This window comes from Rhineura floridana, chromosome 1, assembly GCF_030035675.1.
Source record: "Rhineura floridana isolate rRhiFlo1 chromosome 1, rRhiFlo1.hap2, whole genome shotgun sequence".
NCBI lineage: Eukaryota > Metazoa > Chordata > Lepidosauria > Squamata > Rhineuridae > Rhineura > Rhineura floridana.
Genome location: NC_084480.1, coordinates 109183343 through 109198918, shown reverse-complemented (window position 1 = coordinate 109198918; position 15576 = coordinate 109183343). Strand labels below are relative to the sequence as shown.

The window sequence follows — 15576 nt, the reverse complement described above, 5'->3', positions numbered from 1 at the left end:
CTCTTTCATCTTCTTCAGGTGAGGCTGTCAATGTGCTGAACTGGTGCCTGGCTGCGACAATGGACTGGATGAGGGCTAATAAACTGAGGCTCAATCCAGACAAGACTGAGATGCTGCTAGTGGGTGGTTCTTCTGACCGAATGGTGGATGTCCAACCTGTCCTGGATGGGGTTGCACTCCCCCTGAAGGAGCAGGTTCGTAGCTTGGGGGTTCTCCTAGAACCATCTCTGTCACTTGAGGCTCAGGTAGCCTCGGTGGCACGGAGTGCCTTCTACCAACTTTGGTTGGTGGCCCAGCTAGGTCCCTATCTGGACAGGGATAACCTGGCTTCAGTTGTCCATGCTCTGGTAACCTCCAAGTTAGATTATTGCAATGCCCTGTACTTGGAGCTGCCTTTGAAGACGGTTCGGAAACTGCAGGTTGTGCAAAATGCAGCGGTCAGATTGGTAACAGGGACCAGACAGTTCGAACATATGAAACCGATTCTGTCCCGCTTGCATTGGCTGCCTGTATGTTTCCAAGCTCAATTCAAGGTGCTGGTTTTAACCTAGAAAGCCTTACACGGCTTGGGACCACAATACCTGATGGAACGCCTCTCCCGATATGAACCTACTTGTACACTACGCTCAACATCCAAGGCCCTCCTCCAGGTGCCTACTTGTAGGGAAGCTGGGAGTCTGGCAACAAGGGAGAGGGCCTTCTCAGTGGTGGCCCCCAAATTATGGAATGATTTTCTTAACGAGGTGCGCCTGGCTCCATCACTGTTATCTTTTCTGCACCAGGTCAAGACTTTCCTCTTCTCCAAGGCATTTTAGCATGTGTTTTTTAAAATTGTTTTAAATTTTTTAAAGTGTGTTTTGAATTGTTTTTAAAAGAGGTGTTTTAAACTTGTATATTTGTTTTTAATGTTTTTAGTTACTGTAAACCGTCCAGAGAGCTTCAGCTATGGGGCGGTATACAAATACGATAGGTAGGTAGGTAGGTAGGTAGGTAGGTAGATAGAAGGCCATTGACTAATCAAATTTACCAGAGCACATGGCCTGCATTTTCCAGCTGGTGTGTCTCCCGTCACCTCTAATCCTCCAGAGCCACTGTGCAACAGACCTTACAGTTCCTTCACAAGTTTTGAAATGGGACTGAAGCCCAACACTTTGCACTGCCAGTCCCCTACAGTTTCTTCAGTTTTTCTGTTAAATCGTTGAGTATCCCCATGGGCTCTCACCCTTTGGTTAAATGGTTTGAAGGGAGCTGCTTCATTCTCCCCAGCATTGTGTCATTATTTTCTATCTTGGAGTTTCAATAAGGTTCTGAAAGCACTGCAGCGCCCCTCTCCCATTGGAGCCCTGCAGAACCATGCCGTTGTGAATGCTTTCTTCGAATGCTGTCTTTCAAGGTCCCTTTTCTAGTGGCTGTCACTTCGGCTAGATGGATGTCAGAGCTGGGGGCACTGTCATAGGCAGTATTTCATAAGGACTCAGTTGTTTTACGTCCTGATCCATCCACCTGACCCAACATAAGCTCTGTGTTTTGTTGTAACAAGGACATGGTACTCCTATCTTTTGGTCTTAATCCCACTTATCTGCTCGAAGAAGCCTTGCAAAGCCTGGCATTCTTTAGACATTTGCAGAGCCCTCAAGGTCTACCTTTGCCGTACCCAAGACATACGGCTGATTGAATCTGTGTATCCTTTCATCCCAGGACCCTGGGGAAGAAAGTGGCAAAATCCATCTTACCTTGTTTGTTGTGCGCCTGCATTGCCCTGGCCTGTGAGTCAATATCATGGCACACCCTACTAGGTCTGCAGTCACCATGGATGCATGTGTTACTAATGCACCTCTTGCAGACCTTTGCAGGGCAGCAGCGTGGTCTGCTCCAGACTCATTCATTAGGTACTCCAGACTCATTCATTAAGATTGGCTGCTATGCCTCTTCTCATGTTTTATTTGGGAGTCATGTTCTGCAACAGGTTGTTTCTCATGTTTAGTCAGTGGATAGCTCCTCCCTACTAGGGCTGCTTTGGTACATCCCATGTGATGGCATGCTACCTGGGGAAAATGGACCGTTTGTCTCATGTGAAAGGTGGTTTCCCCACATAGGATGCCATCACGGCCCTCCCTGATGGAGACTGCCTGGGTGTATTATTTTGTATCACTTTTTCATACACGTATTTCATGGTAAGGTTCCTTTAGTTCAACTATGTTTATAATGTGTTAATGAGTCAAGACCTTTGTGTATGTGTTCTGGTTGTTGCTGCTCCTTTGTTTATGCCATTGACCTTGTCCTTGCTGTTCTGTATGCGACAGCAGTCAAGACGTCTTACTTCATCCTTATCTCAAATGAAGTGAAGTAGGATCGGAAGGAGCAGTGAAGGTCTTGACTCCTTTGCATTCTTGCCTTTGGAAACTAGGTGGCGCTATAACCCATGTGATGGCATGATACCTGGGAAAACCACCTTTCAGGTGACAACAACGGTCTGTTCTGGAAGGTTAACAGCAACTGTTGAAGGAACCTGGAATGATACTATCCCCACAGTGTAAGGTTGTGACAGTTGGTGTCTATCTACCCCCCACCCATGTATGTAACTTGCTCTGTGGGAATCAGTGAGCTCTTTTATCAGTTCACAACAAAGCCCAGATCCTTGAGACACTGAAGGGTGGTCCTCATATCCTGGAGATACCTTTTTCAGGATGGGTCACATACCAGAATGTTGTCCAGGTACGGATGAAGACAGTTCCCTCTTGAGTGGAGATACACCACCAGGGCCTTGGAAAAAAACTGGGGGCCAAGGAAAGGCCAAACAGGAGAGCCAAATACTGAAAATGAATATTGCTGTACACAAATCCAAGAAAGTGCTGCTGAGACATGTGAATGGAGATGTGCAGATATGCCTCCAAGAGGTCTGTCAAGGCCATCCAATCCCATCTTCTTAGTGTCATAACAATAGGCCTTAAGGGTTCCATCTTGAACCTCTTCCTGGCTTCACTTTTGTTGAGACATTTCAGATTCAAGGTGGCTCTGATGTCTCCATTCTTTTACGGCACTATGAAAGAGATTAAATAGACCCCAGACCTCTGTTGTGAGAGCGGTACAGGCTCAGATAGTGAGAAGATGATGGATGGAAATGGAAATGGAGTGCCTTCAAGTCGATCCCGACTTATGGGAACCCTATGAATAGGGTTTTCATGGTAAGCTGTATTCAGAGGGGGTTTACCATTGCCTTCCTCTGAGGCTGAGAGGCAGTGACTGGCCCAAGGTCACCCAGTGAGCTTCATGGCTGTGTGGGGATTCGAACCCTGGTCTCCCAGGTCGTAGTCCAGCACTCAAACCACTACACCACACTGGCTCTCTAGATGATGGATAGTCTTCTTGAAATTTCAATATTTGTCAGGTCTTTGAGAATGAGTGGTTGGGATGTACTTGTCCAATGGAGTCTGAGTGAATTCCAGTATGTATCCTGTGGACACAGTGTCCAGCACCCACTTGTCTGAAGTGATGCTGGACCACCTGTGTGCAGTGTAATGCAGCTGGCGCCCACCAGAATTGCACCTTGAATCTGATGAATGTCAGGCTGAGGCAGGATTCTTGGTTCCCTTGGAGGACTAGGAGGGATGGAAGTCACCTCCTGTTGGTCTAGCGATGGTGTAGAGCCACTTTTATGTTGATGTGTAGAAGGGTTTGTTGGACTAAAGGACCTATTCTGCTGTCCCTTACACCCCTCTTTCAGAGCAAAAAGAAAGAGCCCTCTTTTTGTCATTTGTTTCAACCAAATGAACCTCAAGGGGTTCATCAAAGAGTTTGGTACTAACAAATGGAAGGCTCATCAATTTAAGTTGGGACCCCAGATCAATCTCCCATTACCTGAGCCAAATATTGTAGTGTGCCAAATATTGTGGTGAGCCACCATGGAGCAAGACACAAACTGCAGGGCATCTAGGGATGAGCTAGCTGCCAGAGCAGAATCATAGGCCTTTTCCTTGAGATTAATGGCCTTGGGTATGTCTTTCCCGGAACCACTTTCCTCAGCCCAAATGAAAGTTGCTCTAGAGAAAATGTATGAAATGATGGAAGCCTGAAAGGTGACCATGTCCACCTCAAAGCTGCAGTGTAAAGATCTCTTGACCCTCTTATGTCAAGGATCCTTAGGCCAGTCCTCCCCTTCCAAGGGAATGACAGTGGAAGAAACCAAAGAAACTACTGGCTGATCCACAGCTGGACAAGGCAGCTGCTGCATAATGCTGTCCGCAAAAGACAGAGCTTGAAAGTAACTAGTTGTAATGCATTACTTTTTTTGAGTAACGAGTGGGTAATTCCTTTACATTTTGATTGCAATAGAACTAGGAGTAATTTTACTACTTTTGTGGAGTAATTGTAACGTTTCCAGAATTACTTTTGGGCATTACTTGGGGGGGAAGCAGGGGAAGTCTTCTGCTCCTCTTATTTGTGGATGAAAATCATGTGCCTCAAACTGGGCTTCTGTGCAGTGTCACTCTTTCCTCTGTGGATGGGTAGGAGGCGGAGAGTGAGACAGGGTGGAGTGGAGAAAACAATTATTTTAAAAAATGGGTAGTGGTGGTGAAGAATGGAGTGGAGGGAAAAAGGATCCGGAGGTCAAGAACATGGATAAAGGAGGAGAAGGAGGCAGCAGCAGAATGGAGATAAAGAACTGTGGAGGTGAAAGATGACAATGTGTGTGTGTGTGTGAGAGAGACAGAGAAAATACTGTGTTTGCACTTGGCACACAAAGTGGCCACCACCACCCTCTCTGGCTACTGTGCTGCATTTGCAGTATTTTAACTTTTTTTGCATCTCAGGGGAAAATGTTGGCTTTAGTGAGTGTCCCTTAGTTGGTGGCAGGGCAGGGTCTGGGAGGTGGTTAAGTGAGGGAGATTATGCTGGCTGGCTGAGTGGGGGGGTTGCACTTGGTTTGACGTGCAAAGATCTGAGTAGTGGCCTCAGCCTCCCTCCCCACCACCCTTACCAGCGGAGAGACCACCGTTATTATGGTGATGTTAATCAAAGCCAGTAAAGTGGGATGGGGAGGGCAGGTATTACAAATCCCTCCTCTCCTACTCCCATATTTCTTACCTCCCAGCTTCAAGATGTTAATGAGTTGGCTGCTTCTTGGGAGCAGGAGACCAGATGTTTTCACTCTCTCCCTCCCCTTTCTCCTGATGATCCGGCTTGTCTTCTGTTGCTGCATCTCATACTCTGGCTACTCTTCTTGTCTCCCTCTGACTGACTGCCTTTGGCTGAGAGCTGCAAGTCTTAGTTGCAAGTCTTAGATTACCTGGAGGGGGGAGGACATGAAACAGTCTTACTAGGAGCCCCAAGTGAACACACCATATAGTTTCTGGAAGATCAAAAATGCAAGAAGAAAAATGGTCTGGTGTTTTCAGAAAGTGCATTGTGATGATTCTTAAGTACTTAATGTAGGTTTGTCAGCATATTCATAATAGAAATACTTCACAGGATTGTTGAAAATAATGGGAAAAATTGATCTGATTGCAGAGGTCATTGTATATAATAACTAGGTTAGTGAATGACAGGACTTCAGTTTTTCACTGAAAGTATGAGATTTGTTTTTAAAGTGAAGATTTTTGTGGGGAATCAGAGGAATAATTTGTATTGATGGCTTTTACAGGACAAAGTTAATAGCAAAAAAGAAGAGGAGATTAAATATGCTGCTGACACTTTTACACAGAGCAATTAGAGCAGGAAAGACATAATTGAAAAGCACTTAAGAATATTTTTCATTCTCTGGATACACATTACCCCCTGCCAGCCCCCAAAGTAGTATGAGTAATAGATTGTTGGCAGGCCTGCTTCATATTTACTCATTCTATAATCTTTAAGGATAACATCTGAATAATAATGATCTCTGAGGACAATATTCACATATAAATCTGTAGGGTATATAAATATGGATATGAATTCCAGAGTAATTTTGTTTGATATCATGCTGTAGAACAGCCAGGATAAATGATGGTGTAAACTGCATTTTTATTAAGTTTTGGGGAGTTCATAACCCAGTTATGAATATCATGCATTTGTCCAGAGAGCTGCAGTGTTCCTGAAGGAAATTATTATTATAGACAATTATTAAAGGGCAAAATTTCTTCAAAGAATTCAGTTCAGATTTGCACCAAACCATGCTTAAGGAACTTTAACTATTATTTGACACAAACCAAATTGGCCAGGAAAGGGAAATCAGAAAACAAGCTGTGGCTTGCACTAATTATTGTTTGGTATGAGGTCTGAATAGAAAACTCATGGTTAAGTAATTGTTCTGAACAGAGAAGCAACTATAAACCATAGTTTGGCTGAGGTTAAGATATGGCTGCATAAGACATAACAATAAACTATGATTTATCGTTACAGGAATTAGTATAGACAAGCTTCAGGCTCACAGTTTCTGTGCTGTAATATCTCTTTAAGGTCTTGGAATTGTCAGTTAAGTGCAGTTGGAGTTCAGTTGAGATGGGTGAAGCACAGCATAAGCATATGTAAAGACTGTGCCCTATGGAATGGTGATTAAAGTATACTATTCTTATTGATAAAGAAACAAGATGTGTTTATTGTGAAATACAACACATTATATGGTGTCAGAAGTCCACAATGGACTCATTCTGGCCCCCACCTCCTCTGGTATTACAAGGTAATCTGGCTGAGACATGGAAGCGATGGGAGCAAGCTTTTATTTTATATCTTTCTGCAGCTGGAGTTGATAATGTTGCTAAGAATCGACAAATTGCTATTTTATTACATTGTGTTGGAGAGGAAGCTTTAGCAGTTTACAATACTTTTGATTTACCTGAAGAGGGGCCACAAGACATAGAGGAAGTTCTTGAACAATTTAGGATATATTGTACTCATAAAAATGTGATATTTGAACGCTATGCTTTTTGGAACCACTCTCAGAGATATCAAGAAACTAGTGAACAGTTTGTGACTGAGCTTAAGCTTAAGGCTAGTAAGTGTGAGTTTGGTGCAACAGTTAATGATATGATACGAGATAAGATAGTGTTCAGTGTTAAAGATGAAAAATTGAAGAAAAGATTGATTGCGGAACCTGAACTTACTTTGGAGAAAGCGATTGAAATATGTCGTTTAGAGGAAATAACAAGAGTTCAACTACAAGCTATGTCAACTCCTTCAAGAGATGGTCAAGAGCTACATACAGTATCTGTGATTGATAAAACCCATGGAAAAAGTCCAGTACAGGCTTTTGGATCTGATAAGTTTCAATCTAAAGATAAATATGAGCAGATTAAATATAGTAGATGCTCCTGTTGTGGTACTATGCATTCACCTCGAAATTGTCCAGCGTTTGGAAAAACCTGTTATAAATGTCATATGAAAAATCATTTTGCTAGAGTATGCAAATTTAGTCAGTGCCACAAAGGAGCAACAGAATTATTCAATGCATGAGCTAGATTTAAACAGTTTGTTTATAGGAGAATTAACTCATGAAGCTGGTGAAGATTTGGTGAATGGATGGTATGTTGATATAGTTCTGCAAGGACTCTCAGTAAGGTTTAAGTTGGATACAGGAGCTGAAGCAAATGTTTTGCCTATACAAATATTTCATCAGTTACCAGACAAAAAGGTGTTGTTTAAAACTGATGTTTGTCTTGTGTCTTATGGTGGGACTCGTATAAAGCCTGTGGGAGCTATTGTTCTTGATTGTCGTACTTCCAGAGGGGCAGCAAAGCTGATGTTTTATGTAACAGATGGATCCTCTCTTCCATTGCTTGGACGAGCAGCTTGTGAAACTCTGGATTTAGTTCGTCGAATTGATAATGTGACTACAGTTCAATCATTAACGAAAGAACAGCTACTTGAGAAATATTCTGATGTGTTTGATGGGCTTGGTGAATTTGAAGGTATCCACCATATACATATTGATCCTACTGTGACTCCTGTTATTCATGGATGTAGAAAAATTCCTTTTGCCATATTGAATAAACTGAAAGAGACTTTAGGACAAATGAGAAATGCTGGAGTGATATCCAGGGTTATAGGTCCTACGGAGTGGGTCAGTAGTCTTGTTATTACAGAGAAGAAGAATGGAAAGTTACGAATATGTCTTGATCCTCGGGATTTGAATAAAGCAGTTCGTCGACAACATTATACAATTCCTACAACAGAGGATGTTTTGAGCCGTCTAGCAGGAATGAAGTTCTTTTACTATTTTAGATGAAAAGGATGGTTATTGGCAAGTCAAGCTAGATGCACATTCTTCACGGTTATGTACATTTAATACACCTTGGGGACGATATTGTTTTAATCGTTTGCCATTTGGGCTTAAGTCTTGTAGTGAAGTGTTTCAACAGAAAAATGAGGAAGTTTTTGGTCATATAAGAGGGGTTTATATGATAGCTGATGATATGATTATTGCAGCAGCAACCTCAGAGCAGCATGATCAGATTCTTTGTCAAGTTATGGATACAGCACGTACTAAAAACATCAAGTTTAATATGGATAAAATTCAATTTAAGGTTGACTCTGTAAAGTACATGGGTCAAATAGTTACTGCTCAAGGAGTATGTCCTGGCCTTGATAAAGTGAAGGCTATTGCTGAGATGAAATGTCCGCAAGATAAACAAGGTGTTCTTAGATTTTTAGGGTCTGTGCAGTATTTATCCAAATATATTCTGGGTGAGGCAGAACTGACAGCACCTTTGCGTAATTTATTAAGAAAAGATATTTTATTTCAGTGGATGCCTGAACATAAAAAGCTTTTGAGTCGCTTAAAATGCAACTATGTCAAGCACCTGTACTGCAATATTTTGATATTACCAAACCAGTTACTGTGCAAGCAGATGCATCAAAAGATGGTCTTGGAGCATGTTTGCTTCAAGGAAATAAACCTGTGTGTTATGCGTCAAGGTCACTTAGTTCAGCAGAACAAAATTATGCTCAAATAGAGAAAGAGCTACTTGTGGTGTTATATGCAATGAGAAAGTTTCATCAGTATGTATTTGGTAAAGTCGTTTCAGTTCATACTGATCATAAGCCTTTAGAAATAATTTTTAAAAAGTCAATTGGTAGTGCTCCTGCTCATTTGCAGCGCGTGTTATTACAGCTTCAGCGGTATGATCTTAATGTGATATATATCCCAGGTAAGCATATGTATATTGCTTATACGTTATCTAGGGCTCCTGTGGATGTATTTACAGATGTTGAGGATTCTATGGTGGGAGAGAGAGTAGTACATGGATTGGGCACACTTGTTATTCATCCAAAGGGGGTGGCTATTATACAAGAAGCTACAAAGCATGACTCCCAACTTCAAGAAGTGGCAGTGTTTATAAAAAATGGATGGCCTCAGTATTTGAAGGATGTTCCCAGTGCTGCAAAGTCTTTTTGGCATATTAAAGACTATTTGCGCTATCATAATGGCATTATTTACTTGGGAAACAAAGTAGTTATCCCTGCTTCCCAGAGGCAAGGTGTTCTTTCAAAGCTTCATGTATCTCACCAAGGTATTCACAGAACTAGAGCTAGGGCAGCATCTGTGATGTATTGGCCTGGCATGTGCAATGATATTGAAAAGGAGATTGGAAATGGTCTGGTGTGTGCTCGTTATGCTCCATGTAATCAAAAAGAGCCACTTAAGCCGCATGAAATTCCTAAGTTACCATGGCAGAAAGTGGGTGTGGATATTTTTGAATATAAATCTTCTCCTTTCCTTCTTGTAGTAGATTATTTTTCAAAGTATCCAGAAGTATTAAGTTTATCTGACAAGATGGCCAAGAATGTGATTGTTAAACTGAAAACTATTTTTGCTCGTCACGGAATTCCGAGCATGGTTGTGAGTGATAACATGCCTTTTTCTAGTAGAGAGTTTCAGCAGTTTGCTTATGAGTGGGGATTTGAACAGTGTTTTAGCAGTCCGGGATATCCACAGTCTAATGGAATGGTGGAAAGAGCTATTCAGTCAATTAAACAACTTATTAGGAAAACAGAGGATTCAGTTGTAGATACACATTTGGCATTACTGGAATATCGTAATACCCCAGTTACAGGAATGTTATATTCGCCTGCTCAAATGTTAGTGGGCAGAATGCTTAGGAGTACACTTCCAATAACAGATGCTTTGTTGTATCCTAAAATACCCACTGGTGTGCACAGAGATCTGCAAGAAATACAAAATAAGCAAAAATATTTTTATGATCGTACAGCGAAACCACTAAAGGATTTACACAAAGGTGATTCAGTATTTATTCAGTCTAATGAAGGCTGGCTTCCTGCTACAGTTATGGAAAAGTGTACACAGCCACGCTCATATCAAGTAGTAGTATCAAATGGTCAGCAGTATTGTCGCAATAGGCGCCATTTGAGGTTTCAACAACAACCACCTGACACTTATAATAAGATAGATGATGTAAGGCAAAATGAGTCTGGAGGGCAAATAGATCAGTTCTGTGATAATGATACTGTTGCTGTAAATGATGATATAATAAATAAAGAAGTCAGTGTTTCTCATTTTGAAAATAAACCTGATGTATATGTCACATCTAGAGGTAGGACTATTAGTCCTCCATTGAAATATAAGGATTATGTGTGTTAATGTTATTGTTATTGTTACAGAAGAGATGTGCTGTAATATCTCTGTATTTGGTTTATTGTTGCTGTATTGGTTTATTTGTTTTATTTGTTTTATTGTTACAGAACAGAGATGTGCTGTAATATCTCTTTAAGGTCTTGGAATTGTCAGTTAAGTGCAGTTGGAGTTCAGTTGAGATGGGTGAAGCACAGCATAAGCATATGTAAAGACTGTGCCCTATGGAATGGTGATTAAAGTATACTATTCTTATTGATAAAGAAACAAGATGTGTTTATTGTGAAATACAACACATTATAGTTTCCCCCCCAATCACAGCCATGGGGAGGAGATTGGAAGCTTTCATTTTGTTTTTTGATTAACAACAGTTTGGTGTTGCATCTGAGTCATAAACTCTGGTTATACTTTGGTTTATTGAAGCAAGCAAGCCTCATAAACCAACGTATGAAGTTGCCTTGCTTCAGCAAGCCATAGTTAAGACTAACCACAGCTTGTCTGGGTTTGGGTTTAATGCAAAACTGGTTAGTCAAAAAGGGAAGTGAAAGGCTCTGATCTCCTTGTGGCCAGAAGATAAAAAGAGAGGGAAGAATACATGACTGCAAGGCTTGCCTAAACTCATTCCCATAACAATGAACCTTAGTTCATCATGTCAAATCACAGCCTATAGTTTAGGTTTACATTATTATTTTAGCAAATGTTTTTATCATGAGCCCTGTGGAAAGGGCGTGGAGAGATGAGGACGAAGAGGAGAAGACAGACTTGGACTGGTTACATGCATTCAGATGCAGTTGAGCTTTAAGGTTCCTGTGTTGCTGACAGTAACAGCTCCACCCTTGTAGATCTGATTACCACTGATGAGACGCTGCTTGTTCAGAAAGTTGTTTCTCCACCTTTCCTTCACCTCCCCTTCCTCGCTCACCCTGCTGCTAACGCCACACACCCCTCCTCCTGAAGAGGACAACCTTGCTTAAGTGGTCCAGCTGCCCTCACCTTGAACATGTAGGCTGTGGTGCCAGCAAGCTCAAAGGGTTCCCACTGTCCCTCTGAGGAGCATGTGCATGTGCTCCCAACTGTGACATTTCTCTCGCACAAGTACTTACTTAAGGCTGGTAAGGAGGCATGTCTAATTGCTGTGGCAATGTCTTAGTGCAGTGTAGTCATGCCTGGCTATTCCTTGTAAAGATGCTGAACCATGTGTAACCTGTAAGCTGATGAAATTTTCCATTAAATATATTAAAGAAAAGCATACTTTCATGTCTGCATCTAACTTCGACCGGTTCAGGCATGACAGTTTTGGCATAGTCTCGAAAATGTTCAAAATATTCTTTCCCCCTGTCATTTGAAAAAAGCAGGTATGAAACTAAAATTGCTGTGTTACTTCTTGATAATTCAACAGGTACATTTGCATAACAGGCTGAATCTCTTTTAAATGTTATATTGCATGTTGTTTTGTGGACACTTACTGAAAAGTGGCTTAAAATTCTACAAATAAATAAAATAAGCATGCTTTGTGAGCCAGTGCTTAGTCACCATATTGTAGGTCTAATTTCTAATCTGTATAAAATGCAACACTGTTGGTGGTTTGTTGCTAGCTAATAATTAGAAGCAGTATAGATTCGGTACGTAATGCCCAAGTAGAAAATTTATCTCATTATATGTCTGTTTTATCTACAGGTTCAGCAAGTGCAAACTGTACAACAGGTTCAGCATGTATACCCAACGCAGGTGCAGTATGTGGAGGGAAGTGACACAGTCTACACAAATGGAGCTATGTAAGATAATCATCTTTGACATCCCAGTAATACATTTGGTTAAACACACTTCTGTAAATCATATCATAGTGCAATTTCATTTAATGTTATGTGTAAGCTGGGCCTTTGTCTTGAAATGTTGTACTGTCATCCATCCAATTATGATCTATCTCTCTACGCATGCTTCACTGTTACTTCGGTCTTCTTGTTTCTAAACACCATGCATAGTTGTGGTTTCTACTTTGTTCTGCTTGCCATCTGCTTTTTCAAGTCTGCCTCTTCATAGGTTATATTTTGTAAGGGAAAGTATGTATCCTGTATATCATGTGTAATCATCACACATGCATGTACTTGATTGTATGCACATGTAGCCAAAATGTGCTTATGTGATAATTGATAATTTGCATGCAGACTGTATAATTTTTGTAGATTAAAAATATGTAAGATAATGAACATGTGAAGCTGCCCTCACCAATTGTGAGGATTATTGACCTCCTTAATTGCTTTTGTTTTCTTTTTGAAACTGTTGACTTCTTACGGTGGTTATTGATATTCTATGGTTGGCATGGATCTTGAGGAGGTGGCAGTTGTTTCTTTGTCACATTGTGTAGGTAAAGTTCATGCTGAGATAAAAGTCCTGGTTGGCTTTTTTTTTTTTAAATCGGCACTAGAAACACAAATAAGCTAATGCCACAAATAAGCTGAACAGTTCTGATTATGGGAGTATGTGATAATTACACAGTCTTGGGACTATGTGATAATTATGCAGTCTAGGATTTTTTTTAAAAAAAAAGAGATAGCAAGCAGGGTTTTTACAGTGGAGTGTACATCATTACAATATATTGTAAGAGGATTTGGCAATTTGTAGAAGCTGTATTCTGGTCATATTATGTGAAATCTCCCAGATCTGCAATGTACATAATGTTAATCTATGAGGTACGAGTTACAAAGAATGCAGAGTTTTAACTTGATTAATCTTTTGGCTGTATTGTCTGTTCTGTGCCATTATAATATGCTTCTTTTGGATAAATGTGGCTCCGATGTGCTAGCTGCAGTGTGCATACAGAAATGGATCAATTTAGCCCCTGCATTATTATAAGTATCATTTTGAATGGAAGAGCAGTTTTGTAGGGTTAGATACCTTTAATTAATTATAAGTCTCTGATATTGTGACTATTATGATCCTCATTTCTTCTATAACTCTCTTTCCAGCTGCCTTTGTTCATTCTCTAATTGTGGTGAAAAAGCTGTTTTCCAAGAGCAGAACTGGATATTGGCCTGGTTTGCACATCACTGTGAATGCGCAAGCATGCAGGCTCTGGGAGAGGGGAATGCAGTAACTTTGCTCCTCCTTGGTTGTTCAGCTACTGTGCTGCGCTGAGCAGCTTAGTGTGTTGTCCATACTCAGGTTCATGGTGTTGCTTTCTCCAGATTAGCCACAAGCTATAATCAAGGTTTGTCCTATGGTGTCCTGTTCGTGGTTTGTCTCGGAGAGCCTTAAGACTGGGAGAGTGGGTTTGGGCAATACACTAAGTGAAACCATCAGTTAGCTCAGCACAGCAGCAGAACAACCAGGGAGGAGCAAGATGAATGTGATCTCCTCTCTGGGAGCCTGCATGCTCACATATTTGGACTAATTTGTGGTTTGGCTTAGTGTGACATGTGAAACATAGGACATGAAACATTATCAAGGACATAGGGACGCTTCCAAAAATTAGAGCGTTGTGTCACGTTATCATTCTCCCTTTCCATAATAATTCCAAGTATATTGTCTATGAATAACAGCCACAACACAGAAACATGCTGATGATATTCCTTTTCCAGAACTACCAGTTGGAAAGACTGACACTTGTAGCATCTCTTCCCTGTATTGTGGTTAATGTTTTCAGTCACTGTGCTCTGCAGGAATAAATAATTTTAAAAAGTAGATAGCCTAACAAAAAGGTATAAAATCTTGTTTAATTTCTCAGAAGTACTGATGGGTATGAGCAACTTTCTTAATTTATAATTAAGAAATTTTAATTATAAGAATTTATAATTAAGATAACTTGTATACTTTCCCCACAGTAATCTTAGCTAGTGTTTGAGGTTCTGTAGGTTCAAATTTTTATATAGCAATTAGACTGCTATAAAAGAACACTTAAATTAGTAGAAAAAATTAATTGCAAGGACAAACCTTTTCTTGGTGGAGTGAAATGTATCTGTAAAATAGTTCTAAAACTAAAAGCAACTTTCACACAGAAAAATCAGTGTGTTAGAGGTAAAGAAAACCTATTGACTGAATTTATGAAAGAAAATTCAGGGTTACATTCAGCTGAGGTACATGCTGAGGCAAGATGAGATGGCAGAAGTACTAATTTATAAAAGGGGACAGATCATTGTCGTGACATTTACATAGAACCTTATAGAGTCAGCTGGGTATAAATCAATGTGTGGGTGTGTGCCATGTTCATACCACCCTTGAAACATCAGAAAATATAAAAGATTTACCATTTCAGTGCGTTCTCTTTTATCAGGTATTACTTCTGCCTGATTTTTTTTCTGTGGGGAAATGTCAGACACAAAAGATCTTGAGCAAATAAAAATGGTAACTGTGTATACACAGTTATATACATAGAAACGCACACACACAGAGTCCAGTTACTACATACCTTGCTTGTGCGTTCCATGGGACATGTTAAAATCTGGAGAACCCCAGCTTTCATTTATTGTGCAAAGTTGTTACTGTATCTCTCTCATGATTTCACATAGACATTTGAATACATATTAGCAAACATATACAATATACTTTCAGTGCTTGATCAAGCTTTCAACCCTTAAACTAAATAATCTTTCTTGCCAATAAGTGTGTTTTACTATCTACTGTGAATTAATATTTGGTATTCTGAGCTCAAAGTTCTTGGGGATGACTTCACTGAGATTGAGAATCTGGAACTGGGGGCATTATAGTTACATATTTGTTACTTTTTTCTGTTAAAAAGGGGTGTGCCATGTCCTAACATATTGGGAATAACAGTCTGCTTTTAATTCATTGCTACTTTTGTAGTAAATAGTTGATAGCTGCTTGAGGAAAAGAAAATTCATCTTCGATTATAAGATAATAAATTTAAAGTACTTTGTGCTATACAAAATGCTGTAAGAAATACTAAATAATGACTAATTTGATGGCAGCCATTGTACAATCAACTCCACAATGAAACTGTTGTCTTCTTCTACTAAAGGGACACATATAAACACCATTTTATTTTATTTTCTCTC

The 15576-nt window shown here is 40.3% G+C and overlaps 1 protein-coding gene across 7 annotated transcripts in view; it reads left to right on the top strand.

Moving 5' to 3' along the window:
* The window catches only part of RFX3 (regulatory factor X3), a 220961-nt gene that overhangs the window by 110952 nt on the left and 94433 nt on the right, over positions 1-15576 (top strand). For all 7 annotated transcript variants that reach the window (XM_061629144.1, XM_061629118.1, XM_061629109.1 and 4 more), the window contains exon 3: positions 12242-12339. In XM_061629144.1, the coding sequence (XP_061485128.1) occupies positions 12242-12339 (98 nt within the window). The remainder of the gene's footprint in view (positions 1-12241; positions 12340-15576) is intronic.